The sequence below is a fragment of the Euleptes europaea genome, chromosome 7 (genome assembly GCF_029931775.1).
Source record: "Euleptes europaea isolate rEulEur1 chromosome 7, rEulEur1.hap1, whole genome shotgun sequence".
Classification (NCBI taxonomy): domain Eukaryota; kingdom Metazoa; phylum Chordata; class Lepidosauria; order Squamata; family Sphaerodactylidae; genus Euleptes; species Euleptes europaea.
In genome coordinates, this window is record NC_079318.1 from 33875566 (window position 1) to 33898377 (window position 22812).

The 22812-nt window shown below is 42.6% G+C and overlaps 1 protein-coding gene across 1 annotated transcript in view; it reads left to right on the plus strand.

The window, feature by feature from the left end:
* Window positions 1-18076, plus strand: part of LOC130481004 (opsin-5-like) — a 29976-nt gene extending 11900 nt beyond the window's left edge. The window contains exons 3-6 of the mRNA XM_056853642.1: window positions 9562-9661; window positions 12263-12367; window positions 15888-16111; window positions 17633-18076. Coding sequence (XP_056709620.1) covers window positions 9562-9661; window positions 12263-12367; window positions 15888-16111; window positions 17633-18076 — 873 coding nt within the window. The remainder of the gene's footprint in view (window positions 1-9561; window positions 9662-12262; window positions 12368-15887; window positions 16112-17632) is intronic.
* The last annotated feature ends 4736 nt before the right edge of the window (window positions 18077-22812 follow it).

Consider the following 22812-nt stretch of genomic DNA (forward strand, 5'->3'; position numbering starts at 1 on the left):
AAGGAACTCGTCTTCTGGAGTTGCTGTTTTTTTAATGGATCTAATTTACCAGTTCCTCAAAAGCGGTCATGTATAGAAGAAAAAAGTCTGTGGCAACTTATAACCTAATGCCACAATCCAACGCAAAGTTAGGCATGCTTATGTTCATCTTTCAGTAAGTTTAAATGTGCCTAATGCTGTTTTACATTATTGCCTAATGAGTTTATTGTAACCAGAGGTTTTGTGATTCAAGACATTCTGATATATATCTTAACTACTACACATGGACAGTGAAAATACTAGCAGATTTTTTTCTGGATTTATAAACTGGGTTGGCAAATAAGATTCTGTCTGGGCCAGTAAAATTCTAGTCAACTGGTAACCCTACTAAGGTAAGGGAGAATGGTAGTGAGCCCAGAACATCTGTGTCACTGAACGATAGGGGACATGTGGGGACAACAGTGGTCAAAGAGGTTCAGTGAAGAGGGACCGTGGGGCCTAGGGTTGCCAGGTCCCTCTTTGCCACTGGTGGGAGGTTTTTGGGATGGAGCCTGAGGAGAGCAGGGTTTGGGGAGGGGAGGGACTTCAATGCCAGAGTCCAATTGCCAAAGCGGCCACTTTCTCCAGGTGAACTGATCTCTATTGGCTGGAGATCAGTTGTAGTAACAGGACATCTCCAGCTACTACCTGGAGGTTGGCAACCCTAGCCCCTAGGGATTCATGCATCCTCCTGTACAAAAGTGAGGGCCCTATTTGAATGCTTTGAATAAATGCCTAAATCAGTGAACCTGGCCAGAAACATGGGTTCTGTGCAGCCAACAGATCAAAGCCTCTAAAGCTGTTCTGAGAACTGGGTACATACAGAACGCTTTTTCAAGCCCCTCCAAGTACAGAGCTCTATTTATCTTCTCAGGCCACCTTGCTAGTGTGCGTCAAAACTGACCTAGAGGTCTTCAAGGAACAGTCCGTTCACTCAGTGTGTTTAACCTTTTTGCCTTTGCAGAGTCTGCCAGCATGTGGATTAATTAATGTCTCTTGCAAGGGAAGCAACTAAGAACCAATGTGAAAAAATGACCTTAAACAATCCTTTGAACCATTAAAATCCAAATTTCTATTGTGTTGTTTCATCCCCATCTTTTATACAACTGAGAGATAAAACACATTCAGAAGCAAAAATTTATTTCTCTAGAAAATATGTGAGATGTAATAACTTGTTTCAACTCATACCTTGTTTCAACTCATACAGGCAATTTGAGGGGGCTCCTTTTTTGCCTATGACATTCTATAAAAGGCCATGTGTTATACTAAATATTAGTCATTTAAAAAGTGACGGTCAAACGAGAAGTCACTGGAAGATCTGTGCTTGGATCTCCTTTGTAAGTAGAAACTGCAGAAGGCCCTAATTTGGATAAGTACTGCAACATGGGGGGGCTTTCTCTCCTGCAAGCTGTTTTCTTGACCTCCAATGGCCTCCTGAAGCTGCTATTCACCTAAAATTGGTGTCAGACTCAGCATGTGTTCCTGAATAGAGTGTGTTGTCAGATCTAGGGAGCTGTTTGAAGTTGAAAAAATGGCATGGAGGCAAAAGTTACCTCTACCACCTATTCCATGATTCAAATCCAAATTAGGGCCTCCTTTGACTGCTGTTTACAAAGGGAAAACAAACCAAAAATCTATTCACGGATCTTAAAGGATTTTATTTGGTTTGGTTCTTTTTCAAGGCTGAATTTTTACAGCACCAACAAATAAATGTTTAAGCTAACAGCAGGAATGAAGCATTGTGCCTATGTATTCTTTTGATGTGTTATTCACATTAGAGTGCTTTAATACACTGTGGTTTATTTGCTACCTACAAACTGGGATTCTATATATGAAACATCCCACAATTTGTTAAAGCATCCTAGTATGAACATCACAACAAACTGTGGTTAGACTTCCTAAATTAGTCGGGTTGCCATGGCAAGAGGCCTATGGCTTTACCGTAGATTTTCCAGTGATTCCTAGAGTTACCCATTGTTACTTTCAGGTTATACCCAGAAGTGACATAGTGACGTTGGTAACGTTGTTGATACCATTCCCTCCATCCCCCAACTCTTCCTCTGGTTGCCAGGCACAGCCTGGTAACCCTATAAACCAGGAAGTATTCGGTCTAATTTCTAAACATAATAGGTGGAGAGAACTAGAAGGGAGTTCACTAGACCAAGAATAACCTAGGCTTGTTCTGTTTGCGAACAAACCAGAGTTTGTTCATGATGTCCAAATGCAGCCATGGTCAATTTCTGCCATTTCAAAAATAAAAGGAAAATTGACTCATAATATAATCTATGGGATGGGATTATGATGAGGGAAAAAGGAAAATCCATGTTACAAGCCTGTACTGGGCCCAGAGAAATCATGTTTGGGTGCTATATACGTACTAACCCTTGTCCGGTCCCAATCATCAGGACTTGAAGCAGACTAAAAATCTTAAATACCAAAATGTAGTCAGTAAGCTTAACCAAGGTAACCAAAAACTAGTCCTAAAAATGTCTTAAAACAATTCCAAAGCCCCTAAAGTTTGGTTGAGTCACTAGAAGAAGGGACTTCCAGTTATGGTGTAGTTACTGTGTACTCAATGTCTGTTATGAAACAACTTTAAAGACATACCCTGCCTGAAAACAAGAGTAGCAACTAAACTAGAATCTAACGGGCTGAGAATTAGCGACTCTCAAACTTAACAGAATGCTAGTTGAAGCACAGGTATTCATGGAGATGCTTGCCTATATATAGTTCCCAATTCCTGACATTTGTGTGTGATGGAAGAAGTAACTGACAGGCAAACCATGGATCTGACAGTCCTAAGAGCATTAACAGATAAAACAGGTGGTAAAGGTGCTGAGACGGCACGCTGTGTAAGTTCATTCTGTTCATCTCAACATCCTGATTAATGGAGTCTTTTCAAGGTAAACCAAATGGCTAAAGACAAAAAGTTCCCTAGTGCTACAGGGGGAAACCTAGTCTGGAAACGCTTCCTTCCTTCCTGACATTCTGTTCCAAAAATTGTGATATTGTAAATATTGAACAGAATCTTGGCTGCACTATAACTTCTATGAAAGAATTTCTGTGTTTGAATGATTTGGATGTTCAATGGTCAATCGAACCATGCTAGAATAGTGTAGTATAAGCAACAGATGCTCTTCTGTGCACAACTGCTCTGCATTGCATAGACCCGATGTCCGAGGCCCCAGACCTCAGGAATACAGCCCAGTATCTCCAGTGTTGCCTAAGTAACTGTACTTTTGATTTATTTTCCTTCTTCATCTCTAAAAATAGACTGCTCTCTCTATGGTTGATGGAAACTGCTGTGTGAATCAAAAACACAATTTTTGAAAATTTCCTTTAATTAGCCGCCTCGTTTATTTTGGCAATTCTGCAATTAAAATGTAATTTTAAAAAAAATCACATTCAAATGATCCGATTATCAGAGAAAACTGAAACAAGACCATCACTGAAGCAAAATGGACAATGGCATTTGCATATGTAATAAACCCAGCCTAAAATCACAATTAATCTGAAAGTTTTTTGAAATTAAAAAGTCTTGACCAGCCTTCTAAAATCACAATGAATGGGCCAGTTGAGCTTACCCTGGGATGGAGTTGCAAAGGCGTAGTATCACCATGAAGGGGATCCCATGTAATATTATAATTATTGTCAAAAATCCTTCATATAGAGGTTTGTCAAAATTTATTGTATTTGCTGTCAAACGTGGTTTGTCCCTCACCTTTGTCTTCTGTCCACTGGCTTCTCTTCTTAGAATGCCATCCTAAGTATTTACTACAATGAACTTAGAAGGGTGTAACTCAGCTTAGGATGGTAATTTTAGCCTTTTAGAACTGAAAGCCATAGTTTGTTCCAAACCCAGTTGTGTATACAGGGCAAGAGGAAGAAAGGCAGAGAAAAAGACATGCGAGTCACTTATAATCTTACAGGATAATTCTGCAATTGTATAGGAAAGAGTAGTACAAACTTTAACGGTATAAACTTTACAAAATTCTGCATACAAAGTAGCAACAAAAGCTTTTAAATAACCTATAACTCTATAAAATGGCTCCTCTGCCTTTCTCTTAGATTTTCCAGCTTTTTAACAGGCCTACTGTGTCTACTCTGATAGGCAGTATCTCTCCAAAGTCACAGGAAGAGGTCTTTCACATCACCTGATCCTTTTGACTGTAAATGCCAGAGGTTCATTTCAGTCTTTAATTCTCTTAATAAGAACATAAGAAAAACCATGCTGGATCAGACCAAGGTCCATCAGGTCCAGCAGTCTGTTCATACAGTGGCCAACCAGGTGCCTCTAGGAAGCCCACAAACAAGACGACTGCAGCAGCATTGTCCTGCCTGTGTTCCACAGCACCTAAGATAATAGGCATGCTCCTCTGATCCTGGAGAGAATAGGTATGAAGCATGACTAGTATCCATTTTTACTAGTAGCCATGAATACCCCTCTCCTCCATGAACATATCCACTCCCCTCTTAAAGCATTCCAAGTTGGCAGCCATCACCACATCCTGGTGCAGCAGGAAGGACGTTGTTATATTTTTAAAATCACATTAATCAACAATCCATTTCTAATGGAACACATTTCCCGCTGTATCTTGTTCCCCAGTTCAATTGGGATGAAATTCTCAGGGGCCATCCCCTTCACTCAAAGAGTTCTCCTTGTCAGGGTATTATTGTTTTATATGTAATTCCTTTTCTCACTAATTCAGTGCATATAAGGAGGCATTCAGCAGCCAAGAAACCAAGTGGGCCCATATAACATATAACAGAAGGATCCTCATCCTTGAATCTACCCATTCATATCTAAAGCAGGATGTGGCAGATCAGATTTATTTCCATTGATTACTGGATTATGTTTGTTCGCGATGGGTTGACAGTTGGGTGCATGCGCACCCTACTTCCTCCCCATGCACAGCTCAGTGATACTGAAGGCAGAAGGTCAGCTCCAATCGTTCATGGTATCCAAATGTGGACATCTTAACGACAGATGTGATGTTTCTGGAAATTCTGAAGTCATGGGAGGGACACTTTTTTCTGGGAGCTTTTTTTTGCCAAAACAAAGGATACATTTTTTGGGGGGGACACCATTTATAACTTTGCATGCAAAACATTAATATTTGGCATCATTATGGAATGTATAAGAATATATACCCTAGTTTTCCACAAGCAAAATTACAAATATACCCAATATTTGAGGGAGCTGAAAACTGCTGTGCCCTATTCTACTGTAATACATTTTGTGTTGTTGTTGTTGTTTTTTGCCATTTGGGATGTAGGAAAAAATAACCCTCAAGTGCATTATAGTGTAATATTGCCAGAATTACTAACAGACATCTGTGAAAGTATGTCTACAATATACCTAGGAATTATCATTATCTCATGCTGTTGTAAATTGTCATGCACAGATTTCCACACTACACATTTTTGAATGTGTAGAACTTTGCCTTATATGAGCAAAACTTCGAAAAGAGTAATATTTCACAGGAATTTTCTCAGTGCTCCCTAAAATTGTTCCATCCGAAAAATCATTAAAAAGTCCTCAGAGAAAAACCCACCTGGATCCCCCCTCCGACCTTCTCATCTCTAACCTTAACCTCTTGAGGTTTATTTATTTCATAAGAACTGGAATTCTGAACCAAGGTTAAAGGATGGATAAGGAATCCCATTTACTAAGAAGGAAGCCAACCTCAGTTCATGGAAGTGCCTGCCTGTGAACATTATGGCTGATTGGAGTTTGTTGAAGAGTTCCATCTTCAACCCTGACATTTTGCATAGGGGATGAAGGAGGGAATACACCTGTCTGATAAGTAAGCAGGGTTGTGCCTGGTTAACAAATGCATTCTATTTGTTCATGATGTTTGAATATAGCCTAAGTGATTATTTTCACTCAGTGGCCAAAAGAGCTAATCCATTAACAAGTGCCGAGCCAAACATAATTTGTTCTCATAATATCAGGACTCAGACACTCTAATCTTCTTGTGTCAGAAGCGTTTGCTGTTTACTAATACTTAAAAGTGCTTTTGGTTTTAGAAACCCTGAATATAGGAGATTATTTCAGTAACCTGCTGCTGAAGAACAGTAAGCCGTTTGGGAGTGATAGGAGGCACCCCTTGCCATTAACAATACTATCAAGGCTTAATGCTCAGTTTACTATTTTGTACGCAGCGTTTCGTGCTTATGTATGAGATCGTAATTTGTGGTGTAAGAGGGCCTTATGGGTACCTCCTTTGATCCCAGTGTATATGTTAGGAAACTGATTCTGGTACTGTTTTCTCAATCCTGATGCATCTATCAGGACCCAATTATACAGACTTGCAGCATTCATCCTGTTAAATTACATATTTCTGCATATTCAGGTATGTATGCTCCTCTGGCCACAGGAAAAAGTGAGAACCGGTGGTTATGCGCTAACAGGAGTAGTTCCAAGGCTCTTGGCTGCCTGCATATAATACTCTCAAGTCTGGAAACCATCCTCCCTAATCCTTAGGGTTGCCAGGAGCTCCAGGTTGGGAAATGCCTGGAGATTTGGGGGGTGGAGCCAGAGGAGGGCGGGGTTTGGGGAGGGGAGGGACTTCAATGGGCTATATTGCTATGGAGTCTATCTTCTGAAGCTGCCATTTTCTCCAGGTGAACTGATCTCTGTTCCCTTCTTTCAGGTAGCTCCGTTTTTTGTTTTTTGTTCTTAAAATGTTTTTTTATGCGGCGGTTGGGTTTGGGGGAAAGGAAATCTTCTCTTGCGAGGTAAGCCAATTACAGAGCAGCGTTTTAAAGGGGTGGGGCTTGATTTGAACTTGGGAGACTGCTTTTCTGTATTCATGCCTCCATTAGCACACAGTTTCGTCCCTGATCATTCCAGCCAATGCATACAGTTTTCCCCAACCTGGGTTACTTTGATCCTGGCTGAAACGGGGAATAAAGGAGGTTAAAGCGACCATTCATAAATGACCTATGTCTCCACCAAGCTCCTAACTTTTGGTAGCCAATACACAGATCTGCAAACACTACTCACTCATCCCGAATTACTATAGCGCTTCTTTCACTGTATTCTGTAGAAGCCTGGATTGTTTTCCAAACTTCCAGTAGTCAAGGTATACTTCAAGGTTTTTTTAGGATTTGAAACTGGACACATACTTTAGTTTTACATGTACAGCAAGTTAATGCTGATGGTCAGGTTTTACCTCCATTGTAAGGACACCAGTTGTCCACTCAGAGAATGAGTGTGGTAGTTCTTTCATTCATCGTTTTTCTAGTTCATTTTGTACTTAAGCTAAGCATTGCTTATGTTTTACTGCCTCTGCTCCTCTGGCTAAGAGCATCCTGCCTCACAGTTGCTCAGCAGGTGCCACTTTTCCTGTCACGGTGATAAAAGGATGGGAAAGGTTTTGCCACCTTGGTTTTGTGTGTTTCAGGCTACTGCTAAAGGTGTATGACAGGATTGCCAGCTGTGGCTTGGGAAATTTGTAAAGATTTGGGGGTGGTACCTGAGGAGGATAGATTTTTGATAGGGAGGGAGCTCCCATCCTGTAATGGCACATCTGGATCAAAGATCAGTTCTTCCAATTTCTCCCCTCCCTGTGAGGTCATTTCCTTCCACCCAAAATCAAAATTTTAATTTTTCTGCCTCATATCACTCAACATTTAAAAATCCTTCCAAAATTTCCTTCAGGTTTTTCTCTGTGTTACGGAGAAAGGAGACCAGCCAACAGCAATTTCATTCTTCTTTCAGTACTGTCTTTACCGCCAGCTATCAGTTTCTTTTAGTCTCTGTGATATAGCATAGGAGAAATGGAAATCCTACTACTATTCATAGCCACTCCAGGACTTTCCTTTCTCCTACTCTGTATGGTGCCCTGACCTGGATAGCCCAGCCTAGCCCAATCTCATCAGATCTCTGAAGCTAAGTAGGGTCGGCCCTGGTTAGTAATTGGATGGGAATTACTAGGGTCACTTCACAGTGGTCACCAAGGGAATTACTAGGGTCACTACCTAGGGTCACCAAGGAATACTAGGGTCACTACACAGAGGCAGGCAGTGGCAAACCACCTCTGAACATCTCTTGCCTTGAAAACCCTATGGGGTCACCATAAGTCATTTGCAACTTGATGGCAAAAAAGAAGAAGAAGACTGGATGGTTCCTCCAAAGGAAATGATCTCTGTAGTCTGAAGATGAGTTGTAATTCCAGGAGAATTTCAGGCCTCGCTTTAAGGCTGGCTACTCTAGCCAAGGCAGGTCCAAGTTTTACTGGCACCCTAGATGAACTATGACTTTGGTGCCCCCCAACAGAAATAAAAGTAAAAAAGATGAATGCTTTACTTACTAGACATTCCAAATGAACGATATAAAAATAGACGCTCTTCAAAAGGCATCCATGTTCCATCATGGCAGCTGTAGAAGACCAGAGTCAGTATGGAGATTTCAGAAGCCAGTTAATGCTAAGCTTCCCTTCAATCCATCCCTCCCCTTGATGGTACCATCAAGAGTAGAGCTAGAGCATCTACCTTGCAACCGTCGCACATGTTTGAATTCCTGCTGCAGCTACCATTTTCCTTCTGGGAGGCCAGTGGGAAGGCAGTCCCATTGTTAGGGGAACTCTCACCCTGCTGAGCAGTTGGGAGCACTATCAGGAAGCAAGTCCTCCTAAGGTGATGGTGGCAAGTGCTACTGCTCAGTATGGCTAGCAAAGAGTGTGATGAAGACTGGGAGAGGGCATGGGCTGCAGCTACTCAGCTCTAGAAGACAAGTTGTGGCTTCTCCTCTACCTGCCTCCTCCTCATACTCTTGTGGGGCCTGAGGTAAGGTAAGAGCAGACTGGGTGCTGCTGTTACTTCCACAGCCCCCCTACCACGTGGTGCAGACAAAGCAGTGGCAGCAGAGACAGCTCCTGTTTGGGTAGAGCAAGATGTGGGCTGAGTTTATGGCTTCCCGGCAGCCTCCAAGAGAAAGGCAGAAACAGGAGGCTCCTCTCATCTTTTTGGTACCCCTGAAAATCTGATGCCCGAGGTGATCACCTACGTTTTCCTAGTGGTCTGGCCAGCCCTGACCCTAGTGCAGTGGCAAGGCCACTCACAAAGTCTTACATATCTCTTTTGTCCCTATTCCAACAAAAATGAAAAGCTTTTCAGTCCTGTTGATTTAATGACTACTGATTTCAGTGGGTAAGAAAAGTTATTCGCTATGCTGATAATTCTCTGTGTACAAAGTATTGTTCTCTGTGTACAAAGTATTAAATCTGTTTTTCTTTCTGTCATTTTCATTTCAACAACTCAGGAGTGTGTTCCTAGGCCTGCATCTGCTTAGTTAAAAGGCATCTGATCCACATGACACCGTGAATCCATCCCTGGTTTTCAGATGTCTACATGTTCTCTGATCATATGAATGATAACTTTCCTTGAAGTTTGATATCTCATGGACACTTAGGATGCTTGTACACTCCAAAGCATAATAATACAAGGTCACTAAAACAAACCTAATAGTTTTTAACTGCTGTTAGCATTCTAAAGCCAAGGTGCAGTAACAGCCTCCTTTGCTATTTGTTTTTCCAGATTGATGGATTTCTGACATTTTTATTTGGTCTTGCTAGCATTAATACACTCACAGTGATAAGTGTGACCCGCTACATAAAAGGCTGCCATCCCAACAAAGGTAAGTTGTTTTAAACACAGATTTTATCAATTTGCACTATTAAAGCCTGATTTACTTCCTGATAGGTTTAGAAAAACAAAACCATTTAGCAATATACGCTATATTTGCAACACTGAAAATTATATGCATAGAAAATCAGGTTCATTGTTCGATGTTTGGGCACATTGTGAATATTCCAATGTAGAAAGATGGTCCTATCTTACCAAAGAATGTTGCCAGTCCTCATACTACAATGCTGTAATATCAATACATTTGGTCATTGTACACAGCACAAAAACTGCCACAGACCTTTGCCACAATTAATGGTTCTCTACCTAATACGTGCTGTTGTAGTGTTTTTTATTATTCTTCACCCTTTCACTCCACCAACCAAGCAGTAATAAAAGTAGACAGGTCTGCCAAAAATGATTACTCAATCTAATGTTTGTCTAGAGCAGAAATGTCCAATATAGGATATATCGAAATGTTCAGGAACACTATATTCTACGCAACTCACACATTTAATGCAAAAGTTATGTCCCAATTAAGAACTTCAACTGCCAAGAAATAATAAGAAGGGAATCTTATTATTTATATACAATCCTAGGAGCTTTGAAGACAGCAGTACCACTGTCATTAGCATATCCCAACATCTAGATGCCTTGGTTTGAATCCGATAGAACTCCTGCAAGGAAGACGGGTTCTACTTAATTCCCCCTTTTGGCTGCTGACTCTCATGCCACATCCTTCCCCATTCCGTAGGGCCACCAAATCCACAAGAGCAGCTTTTGATTGGCTCAGAGAAGGGGCAAGAAGCAAAACCCCTAGCCCCTCATTGTATTTGTCGTTCTATGAGATCTAGCCCCTTACAAAGGAAATAGCAGCGCCCATCTGAAAAAGGAACAAGTATTCATTTAAAACTAAACCAAAAGGGTCTACAAGGACAGATTCTTGTGACTAGACCTGGCCCTGGCAATGGTCTTATACCAAAGCAAATCCTCAAGTAAATCAGCAGGGTGTTCCACTTGTTTTGATCTTTGTTGTAGATCAAGATCTAAAAACAGAATTTGAAGCTTAAAAAAACCTATAGGGTACTTTCAGTTAGTTCCAATGGTGTTTTAGCTACATACATATAAAACAGTTATAAATAAATGGACCACTGCATTTTACTTAGCTAGAATCTAGCTCACATTTTGCTGGTCGTGGAAATAAACCAGAGAAAGCTAGATGCCTGTTTTGTAATTAGAGGGATTTATGCACATGGTTAAGGGAAGGCAGCATGGTATAGCCCAATCTCATCAGATCTCAGAAGCTAAACAGGGTCACTACTTGGAAGGGAGACCTCCAAGAAAGACTCTGCAAAGGAAGGCAATGGCAAACCACCTCTGCTTCTCACTTGCCTTGAAAGTCCCTTGCTGGAGTTGCCATAAGTCAGCTGTGGTGTGTACATAGTTGATGGCTTAACCCTTCTGATTTCAGTACAAGTTAAATCTGTTAGGTTTGTGGCCTATAGTTAGCACCAATACAATATAGTAAATAATTATCCACAAATAATTCAGGGAGAGGAGAACCCCACCACCGCCAAAGAGATGGGTGGGTGAGGAACTGAGCTTGCGTCCTCAGCGGCCAGTTCTTGCTGTGCTGGTTTCAAAGGCTGTCCACCCTGAATGCCAAAAGAATCAAGGGTGGTCACATAGAACAAGAATGAGCATGGCACGTCAAACCACCTCCAAGGCTATTTTTCCTTCCCCTGCCTTTCAGCAGTGAAGGAACTGCCTACATCTATTTCATCCCTTCATCTCTTATGGGATCTTTTTTGTTCATCTTGGCATAGGATAATTGGAGACAGGCGCCAAAACTACTCAACCTCTAAACTGAAGCCCACTTTAGGCTCCAGGGTGAAGGGAAGGAAGTGACGAGTCACCCTACAGTTGCCAGCCCAGTCAACAGAAGTTCCATTCCTGTATACCGAATCCTTGTGCTGAGCCAGTTGTCAGGAAGTGTGAGGGCCATTTTGTGGGAAGTGAGAAGTGTGAGGGCCATTTTGATATTCAATACTTTGCCTCATCATGTTACCCTACTTTCCCCCCTCCCCACTTAAGCTTCACAAACAGATAAAGCGATGCATGGTAATCATTCCTTCTGTCTAAAACAAGAAGAAAACTGCTCCTGAAGCCAAATGAAGTCTCAACTTGACACAGAGTTTTATTCCTCCCATTACTTTCAAAGCAGACACTTGGAAATTAAGAGTCTGTGTTCCTGTTTGCATAGCCATTAGCATATGCATAGCTAACGCGCCTCTGTTGTTCCACATTGTTCCTTGAGGGGGATTCTTCTTGGCAAACACCAAAGGTCGCGTTAAATGGGCTCTTTTGTAATGTGAAGCAGGTATGATGGGTCAGCGTGCAAAATTCAAAAAAATATACGGGGCAATTCAGCCTGGAACGCGCTGCTAATTACCATGCAAAAATGGCGTAGTAGTTTTGGAACTTACATGCAGACAATTAAATTTGTGGTCTTCCAGATTTATGGATATAATTTTCTTGATTCCAGTTGGGTGTCTTAATTACATAATTGTAAAATGTGTTATATGTCAACAGCATCTGCTGTTTTGTGTTCCAGTGCATTGTATCAGCAACAGCAGCATCTTTGTGATCCTTGTCTTTATATGGGTAGCAGCTTTCTTCTGGTCAGTAGCTCCAGTTCTGGGATGGGGCAGTTATACAGGTAATGGTTTTCTCCATAGGACTCAATTAGATATCTGTGGTAATCTAGTAATTTATTTTCCCAGCTCGATATTGGTTTTTAAATGAATAGTTGTGTTTCTATTATTTAGTTAGACAAATTGAATTTCAGGCCTGTAAAGTTAGAACATAAGAACATAAGAAAATCCTTGCTGGATCAGACCAAGGCCCATCAAGTCCAGCAGTCTGTTCACACAGCGGCCAACCTCTAGTGCCTCTAGGAAGCTTACAAACAAGACGACTGCAGCAGCATTATCCTGCCCGTGTTCCACATCATCGGCCTGTGTGTCACAGCACCTAACATAATAGGCATGCTCCTCTGATACTGGAGACAATAGGTATGCATCATGACTAGTATCCATTTTGACTAGTAGCCTATCCTCCATGAACATGTCCACCCCCCTCTTAAAGCCTTCCAAGTTGGCAGCCAAGTTGGCAGCCATCACCAGATCCTGGGGCAGGGAGTTCTACAATTTAACTATGCGCTGGGTGAAGAAATACTTCCTTTTGTCTGTTTTGAATCTCTCACCCTTCAGATGCAGCAGATGACCCCACAATCTAGTATTATGAGAGAGGGAGAAATGCTTCTTCCTGTCCACTCTCTCCGCACTATGCATAGTTTTATAGACCTCTATCTTGTCTCCCCTTACCCGCCTTTTTTCTAAGCTAAACAGCCCTAAGCGTTTTAGCCACTCCTCATAGGGCAGTTGCTGTAGCCCCCTGATCATTTTGGTTGCTCTTTTTTCCTCAAGCTTTTGCTTTTTTCTGCACTTTCTCAGGCTCTGCCACATCCTTTTTTAGATGTGGTGATGAGAACTGTACACAGTATTCTAAGTATGGTCTCACCTTAGATTTATATAAAGGCACTATGATAGCAGTAGTTTTATTCTCTATTCCTTGTCTAATTATAGCCAGCATGGAATTTGCCTTTTCACAGCAGCTGCACACTAGGTTGACATTTTCATCGAGCTTTCCACTACCACCCCAAGCTCATTCCTGTTCACATGCTTATTGACACTTTCAAAAAACTCTAAAAGGTTAGTGAGACTGGACCTTCCGTTGCAGAAACCATGTTGGGTTTTTCTCAGCAGGGCTTGCCCTTCTATATGCTTGACAATTCTATCTTTAATAATGCCTTCCATCAATTTACCTGGAAAAGATGAACCCTTTTTATAAATGAGTGTTACATTGGCCATTCTCCAGTCCTCTGGTACAGAGGCTGATCTAAGGGACATGTTACATATCATCGTTAGAAGTTCAGCAGTTGCCCATTTGAGTTCTTGAAGAACTCTAGGATGAATACTGTCAGGTCCTGGTAACTTGTTGATTTTCAGTTTGTCTGTACGTTCTAGAACTTCCTGCCTTGTTACCACAATTTAGCCCAGTTCTTCATTCTCCCCTCCCCAAAATATGTATTCAGGAAAAGGTATCTGCCCTATATCTTCAACAGCGAAGACAGATGAGAAGAATTCATTTAGCTTCTCACCAATCACTTTATCCTCCCTTACTGTTCTTTCCTTTACTTCCATTGTCATCCAATGGTCCATCTGCTTTCCTAGCCGGTTTCCTGCCCCTAACTTAAAGAATTTCTTATTGTTGGTCTTGATGTGCTTAGCGATACGTCCTTCAAAATCTTTTTTTTTTCATCTCTAATTGCTTGTTTGCATTTCCCTTGTGTAAGTTTGTGTTTGCCCCATTTGGGCAAGCCTTCCAGTTTCTGAAGGAAGCCTTTTTTCTCTGATAGCTTCCTTCACCTCACCCATTAGCCATGACAGTGACCTCTTGGACTTTATACAACTTTTCCTAACCTGGAGTATACAATCTGGCTGAACCTCTAGTATAGAGGACTTGAGTAACCTCCAAGCCCTTTCCAGAAATTTAACCGTCCTAACTGTTCCTTTCAACTTCCTTTTTACCAGGTTCCTCATTTTAGAGAATTTCCCTCTTTTAAAGTAAAATGTAATTGCGTGATATTTCCCAGGCAGTTTCCCATATACATAATGCCAGTTGGTTCAACCACATCCACATCCTACACTAAGTCTCTGGCAGCACCACTGAGTATTCAGTCCAGGGTCACCTCCCCTCTGGCTGCATCCATGACCATCTGTTCAAGGGCCTGGTCAATGAGGATGTCTAAAAATTTATCACTTTGGCTTGACTGGAGCATGCATTTATCCAGTCAATATGAAGACAGCTATAGTCTCCCATTACTACTACAGATTGAGAGTACTTTACAACAAGGAACCTGGACTAAATGAGGAGAGTGGCTGTGTATAGTGGGTCCTCATGGTGGTGGCAATAGGAAGGATCTAGAAACACATATTGGCAGCAAAAAAGCAGAAGCAGTAAGTGGAGGCTGGATTTCACCCTACTAAAATCTTGTTTCAAATAGCTCAGGAGTGTCACAATACTGGGTTGTGAAGTAATGCCCTCCACCTGGGAATTCACCCCAATATTTCAGTCTTGGGGACCACATTCTGTGTTCTCAGGAACCCAACTGCAAACTCATAGCTAGCGGAAAGGAGGGCTTCAGAGAAAAGAGCCATTAAGCTCCAACCACAGAGCAGTCAAGCTCTTTGTTATGCTAATGACTCTGGCCAAAGCAAGACAATGGTTTATCATCCCACACCCTGCTAGTAAGTGACACCTAAAGCCATAAAGCTGGGAAGACAAGAGTGATAAAATGAAAACTCTTCCTTTGGGACAGGAAGGAACAGTAAGGTCATCCCAAGGGGGAAGGGAGAAAGAAAGAGGCTACTTAAACTCAAGACAGGAAGATGGTAGAAACTCTCTTGCATCTTGCTGCTGGCTTGGGACCTCAAGTCATGATGGACTAAGCTTTTACCTGGGGATTCCATCTTGCCTATGCAGCGAGTAACAATGGAGAGAAGTCCTAATCATGATAACTAAGGTAATGCTGAACTTTAAATAGCTGAAGCTTGAAGTAAAGCTAACCTGTCTTCATTAAACATCATTCGGGATAAGTTCTGAGTTTAGGGAAAGGGGAACAGAGTATTTTCACCTTTTCTTTGTTTCCTTGCTCAACCTGAAATGCTTGAACTGGACATGTATATTCTTTTCGTCTATTTATTTAACTTTGTTATATTTTGGATGCTCTAAGTCTGATCTCTTGAAAAACACCATGCCTATCCGGCCTTGCTGTCTGAAGTGTGGTAATAGGGAAGGGATGCGGGTAAGCTCATCATCCCCTAAACATGATAGCTCAAGTTGCAATAGATCATGACTGTGCTAACCTGTAAGAGTGTAATGGGAGGTGTGGCAACTAGGCAGAGTCTCTAAACAGCAACACAAGCGTAGAGTGCTAGATGCACGACTTTGACTGGTAGGATATAGAGTTGTTGGTGGAAGTAGGTATAACCCAGTTTGTTTTTGGCACCCCCAGGGAGCTGAAGCAAAGACCCAAGCAAAGACCCAGGCATCAAACAAAGTCTTCTGTACTAGCTATTTTTAAAAAAAAATTAACCAAATTATATTTTTCCTAGACCGCATGTATGGAACATGTGAAATAGACTGGGCAAAAGCCAACTTTTCAGCAGTCTACAAGGCCTACATTGTGTCCATTTTCATCTGCTGTTTCATTCTTCCTGTGACTATCATGGTTTTCTCATATGTGTCCATCATCAATAAAGTCAAGTCAAGCCACGCACTAAGTGGAATGGGCGATCCAACTGATAGGCAGAGGCGCACAGAACGAAGCGTCACAAGGGTCAGTCTGGAAATGTTTTAAAGTGTATATCCAAAACAGAGTAGCTATCTTGTGTCCCAGTCTAAATCATCCAAATGAGATTTAATGGTAGAAAATAAATTTCAGGGGATCAAAAAGAAAATGGAAAAGTGGTCACGGAATCAAGAAGAGGGGGAACAAAGAAAAATAGAGATTAAGGAAAATTAATATTTTATGGATAATCTGTGGCTGAAATGTCTATTCTCCAGTCCAAACAGGAGTCATGCATGCATGGATGCAGTCTTCAGCAAAGCCTATAGCTAGTTGGATGAGAAACTGCCCACCTAAATGAATCCTGTACATGCAGTCCCCCTTCCAGTCCAAAATCCGGGAAAACATGTGTGGGAAAAGCTAAAATGCTGTCAGCTGTTCAGTGGTGTGTGGAAGGTAGACTGAATCCAGCTTCCTATGCCTGACCATTTCATTTAATTTTTTTTTAAAGGGGTCTACACATGAGTAGACCCGGAAGGGAATATACACCTATCCCAATCCACATGAAAAGATGCATCTAGGCATCACCCCCAAAATGAGTACCGGGATGTGGATGCTGATCACCTGCAGAGTTGCATCTGCATTGACTGCCTTCCCTAGGCAAATTTTCCTAGCCAGATTGAATAAATTGTAAATGAAATAAATAAAGTGAAGCTGTTGAACAGAAAGAATATTCTGTTTGCTAGGATTGGGTGCAATTAATTTTTAATTGATTAAGTCAACAAGCAGACGCTGAATCATCGGAGAATCCTTTAGCCAGTGGACAGCCATTTTCTTCCCATCCTTTTGTAAAAAAAGGTAAAGGTAAAGGTCCCCTGTGCAAACACCGGGTCATTCCTGATCCATGGGGTGATGTCACATCCCGACGTTTACTAGGCAGACTTTGTTTTTACGGGGTGGCTTGCCAATGCCTTCCCCAGTAATCTTCCCTTTACCCCCAGCAAGCTGGGTACTCATTTTACCAACCTTGGAAGGATGGAAGGCTGAGTCAACCTTGAGGCGGCTACCTGAAACCAACTTCCGTTGGGATCGAACTCAGGTTGTGAGCAGAGCTTGGACTGCAGTACTGCAGCTTAACACTCTGCGCCATGGGGCTCCTTACAAATTAAATCCTTTGGTAGAACCACATTTAAACCTGTGTTCAGTAACTAGCATTATGGTAGGGCTGCTGTGAAGTAAATACAGAAGGGGGTGGCCTTGGATCCGCCATCTCACGTCAGAGCTACTACTTCCTCCAACATACCTGCTTATTTCTGGGTTAGCAACTGAGAGGGCAGATAGTGTAGGCCATTGGATTCACTGTTCCCCAGTGTAAAACTTTGTCAGTCTAGAAAAGACCAGCAAGCTAGGACAGAGAGGGGACTGTCCATGGGTTAAGAAATGTATCATCTTTCCAGGTTTCCCATTAACCCACTGACGTAACTCTGCCTTCACTACAGTCCTTTCTGTTTGGGGCAGGAAAAATGTGAAATGGTTGTTCTCATTCTTCTCCTCTTTTCTTCTCTCCTCTAGGTCTCTGTAGTCATTTGCACGGCCTTTATCACAGCATGGTCTCCATATGCAGTCAGCTCTATGTGGTCTGCCTATGGTTACCCTGTGCCTAATTTAACTAGCATCTTTGCCAGCCTTTTTGCAAAGTCTGCCAGTTTCTACAACCCCATCATTTACTTTGGAATGAGCTCCAAATTCCGGCGGGACATTTTCGTCTTGCTTCGCTGTGCCAGAGAGCTCAAGGATCCCGTGAAGCTCAAACGGTTCAAGCATCTCAGGCAGAAACAGGAGAATTCACCTTCTCGGACTGGAGAGAAATCTGTGGAAGTTGTTCAGCCTGCCCTAAGTCCTGATTCTGGGGTGGGGAGTCGCTCTAACACCCCTCCTCCTGTAACCAGGGAGGCGTATTTTACTGCTTTTGATATGTCATCCAACAACCCTGACATTGAATGTGTTCGACTGTGAGAACTCTGGCTCTACACCATATACTCCAATGTAGAAAAGAAAAAATACCCCCAATATTTGGAATGATCAAATATTACATTGCGACCATTGTGTAATATGGTAATATTGTGAAGCCTAAACAATATATGTGATTTGTATTACTTTACACGCATATGTTAATTTGTAAGCATTGTGTAATAATATTTGATCATTCCAAATATTGGGGGTATTTTTTCTTTTCTACCCTGGAGTGTTATCTTTACCCCTCCCCCTCACATTCATATTTAGTCTACACCATATACAGAAACACATAGAATACTTCCCAATCACCTTTATCTCCATCTTTTCCACTAGCACTAATGACACACCAGTACAAGTGTAGCAGATTAAACACAAGCGAAGATTTGTTTCCTCGCAGCTGCACTACCGCAAATGAAAGGAAATTTTGGGGAGACATTTTTCCATTTGCTTTTAAAAACAAATCCTTATAATTTAATTTAGACGTTACATAATTTTCTGCCATTTTATCCCTTGTTCAGAAATCCAGTTTTAGTCAGGTTTTTTTTGCTCCCAGCTCCGACAAGCGGGCATTTATTCAGGGATCTGCAGAAAAGACCGCCTGTAGGCATGATACCGGTATGCTATTCCACCATCAGCCACCAGAGGGGGGCCGTAAGCTAAGGTTCTCCCTGTGGGAGTCTAAACATTTCACATGCCCCGTGTAACTGCTGCTGTCCGGACAGGAGAACCCTGCAGTTTTTTGAAGGCCTCCTTCAGGCCACTGGAGCCAAAACAAAGGGCGAAATCGCATGGTTGCTTTAGCCTCCTTTATTCCCTGTTTCAGTCAGGATTCAGCCAGGATCGAAAGCATGCATTTTGCCGAACGTGCGTTCAATCCTGGCTGAATCCTGGATCCTGAAACAGGGAATAAAGGAGGCTAAAGCGACCGTGCATTTTCGCCCTTAGGGTTAGTCTTAGGTCTGTAGCAACCCTGAGCTAGTCTGCAAATTGTAGATAACACTGCTGGCCTTTCTGCTTTCTACTTCCACTGGCATTCCTCTTATTACTATAGTTACAATACTGGCCTTAGCTATTTTTTTCACCGATATATAGAAGTCACGACACCCTCCTTGTGTTCATTTTGTAAGAGGTGGCAGGTGGAAGAGGCAAGGAAACCGGGCTCTTCTCTGGAAAGCTTGAATTGGCTTGATTTAGCTTTGGGCCCTCCAGATGCTGACTGATAAAATGGCTTTTTCTTTGTAAACGTTCTTCAGTCGAGCAGAATGAGATCCCATTAATGTTTGAGAAGCTGGGGCGCTGAACATGCAGATAATGAACAATCCCAACCGAATAAGGGAAGGCATACTTTGAAATTATGATTAATTATGATTAAAATGGGAACCCACAATAAAATATTGTGGGGTTTTTTAAAGCTTTCTCCTTGAGTACCCCTTAAACCCAGCATCAGATCGAAACAGCAATATGGTACGTGAAGTACGGAGCCAAAGGGGAGCAGGATAAAAACACTTGTTTTAGATCTCTGCTCCCCCTTAGTCCCCTTCTTATACATTTTCATTTTACCCACTATTCCCTCCATTTAATTCCACTTCCTTCTTTCCCCTATAAATGGTCACTTCATCCCCATAGCATCCTCCTATTCTCCCCACATCTAACACACCACCCATAATCATTCCATTTGCCTGTAACAATCCTCCTGTCATACCTTTCCTGAGCATCAACTCCTTGCCATTCTTCTTGTTTCCTTTCCCCCCCATTCCCCATCTAACCAAAGCATTTCCTTTACGCATTTCATCCTTCACATCTCTATCCTCCCCTTCCAAACCTGCCCCCAAGACCCGTTCATCCCTGTGGTCCTAGTTTCTACTCCATTTAAGCCCCACGTCCATGCTCCTCCCCTCTTGTTATCCCTCAACTGCCTCTACAGCACCCGTTAAGTGCCTCATGCCATTCTCTCACCCCTTTCTTGCAAGCTATAATCCCCCCTCTCCCTTCATCTCTCCCCTAGGCTCATGTTAACTCTCCACACCTCATTCCCTTAACTTCCTCCCTTAGACACCTCACTCTTTGTTTCACCAAACCATCCCCCAATTTTATCGCTGTTTGTTTCCAACACCTCCTCTTTTATCTAGATCCTTCCATTTATCATCCCTTCCCAATGCCCCACTGAGAGGACTAGTGGGATAAAGGAAATTGCATTCTGCTCACTCCTGCTCCACTTGCTTCCTTGCTGGCTCCACCTCTGCCCCCCACCACTTACTTCCTGGTAGCCACTGACATCACGGCATTCAGGACCACCAAGAGTGCCCTAAACAACATCAAGACCTCTGCCTATCTATATATCTAATTCCGGTGCCCCCGCCTGCGGATACCTAATTTGCAGATAGGGGTCCCACTTACAGCAAACAGATGTTTCTGCAGCATTGGGGGACCCCTGAGTCTACAGAAAAATCTGAAATTTTAAAAATGGTGGGTTTAAATCCCCCCGATTTTTTTTAAAAAGAGCTGCCTATGTATGTAAAAATGGAGATGACCACCACCGCCACAGAGAGCCAAGCTCCCAGGCTGTGCTACCACCGCAGTGGATGTTTGGGGCCACTTCAGGGACAGATGCAGTGGATACCTGGTGCTGCCCGGGGGCCCTGCCGCCGCAGATGCCAGGGGATGCACCAGGTTTTACAGTAAGTGGTTGGGGGAATGGGATTCCCCCCTGCGAGAGGGAGATGGGATTCCTCCCCCCACGGGTTTTGCAGACCTCCACTTGTATGGCTTAGTACCCACTCCCAAGCATCGGGCACCCCACCTGGCACCAGATGCTTAGGAGGGTGGCACAAAAACCTATAGCAGATTTCCAGAAGCACACCTTGGCATTCTGAGGACCTTTCAGAACGGCAACAAAATTCTTGCTAGGCAATTTTGATATTGCAGGGACCTTGGTTAGGTTTTCTTTTTGCTTGCTAGGGGTAATCTCTCTCTTCCCCCACCCCCAACTCTTTGTTTGTTTGTTTTTGCTAATTAGATTTTTCTTCAAACCTAGGGGTTCTCGTGAATTTGTAGAAGTGTGAACTGTAGCCAGGGCTAGCCCTCCTCCCTTTTTTGATCCACACAGGGGCCAGTGCTTGGCTATTAGATAAAAGAGTGACAAACAGATTTTTGTTCAAGGAAGTTCATATACTTGTATAAAGGTGCTAAACCTAGATAGGCATTGCCAACGTAGTAGGCTCAGAGCCGAGCTACATATTATGGCAGCTACGGCTTCAACCCATGGCCGCCAATGCTATTTTAGAAGAAGATTTAGCTTTTTAAAACTGGCTGTGGTGGAATGGCACCTGGTGATCTTGTTCCACTCACCTTCCTCCCCCTGTACCTTTTCAAGTGCGGACATAGCTTTTGGCACTTGAAAAACACTGGGAGGGGGACCAGATCCTCTGGTGCGGCCACAGTGTGGGCCTGATCCGGCCCTCACAGCAATCTTTAAACATCTCAGTTTTTCCTCTAAAGTGGCATCATCAGCCGTGGGTTGGATCCGTGGCCACCTTAACATGTAGTCTGGTTCTCAGAGTCCCATACTTTCACTGTGGGTCTAACACGTTGGAGTACACATGCACTTCTTCCAGAGAGTCCTTAAAACGCCTGGGATCAAACCTGGACTATCCAGTCATGATACCTGCCCTGTAAAGGGTACCATTCCACACAGCATGACTGCTGTGTATTATAAAGGGTATGGGTGCTTGGTTGGTTTTTTTAGTGATTCAACAAGAACTGTAGGTCCTGTTATAGCATTTTCAGTATAGGTGTAAACAGCGTAAACTTCTCTCATTAGATTTAATTTTTTTAAATGTAGTGAATACCCCTAGTCAAATGTAGTGAATACCCCTAGACCCCGTGCATTCACTATATGCACTTTAGTCTGTCAAACAGGTTAACAAATTGGACTAATGAAGAAGAGTTGGTTTTTATATGCCAACTTTCTCTACCTTTTAAGGAGAATCAGACCGGGTTACAATCACCTTCCCTTCCCCTCCCCACAACAAGACAACTTGTGAGGTAGGTGGGGCTGAGAAAGTTCAGAAAGAACTATGACTTGACCATCCAGCTGGCTCCATGTGTAAAAAGGTAATGGTAGTCTCCTGTGCAAGCACTGGGTCATTACTGAGCCTTGGGGTGATGTCACATCCCGACATTTACTAGGCAGACTATGTTTAAGGGGTGGTTTGCCTTTGCCTTTCCCAGACATTTACACTTTACCCCCAGTAAGCTGGGTACTCATTTTACCAACCTTGGATGTATGGAAGGGTGAGTCAACCTTGAGCCGGCTACCTGAAACCGACTTCCGTCGGGATCGAACTGAGGTCATGAGCAGAGCTTTTGACTGCAGTACTGCAGCTTACCACTCTGCCCCACGGGGCTCCTTACGGCTTCATGTGTAGGATTGGGAAAACTAACCCAGTTCACCAGATTAGAATCTGCTACTCATGTGGAGGAGTGGGGAATCAAATCCGGTTCTCCAGATTAGAGTCCACCACTCTTTAACCACCACACCACACTGCTCTTTGACCACTACACTACGCCAATGAATGGATACAGATGGTGAAATCCTAGCTCCTAAAATATTAATTCTGAGCACATATATGTCCAAGGAATGGTGCTCATACATTTCATTATTAAACGAAGAAAAATACTAACATTTGTGGGAAAACCATGGAATCTAACACTGTCCAAGATGGCTGGGGAGGCAA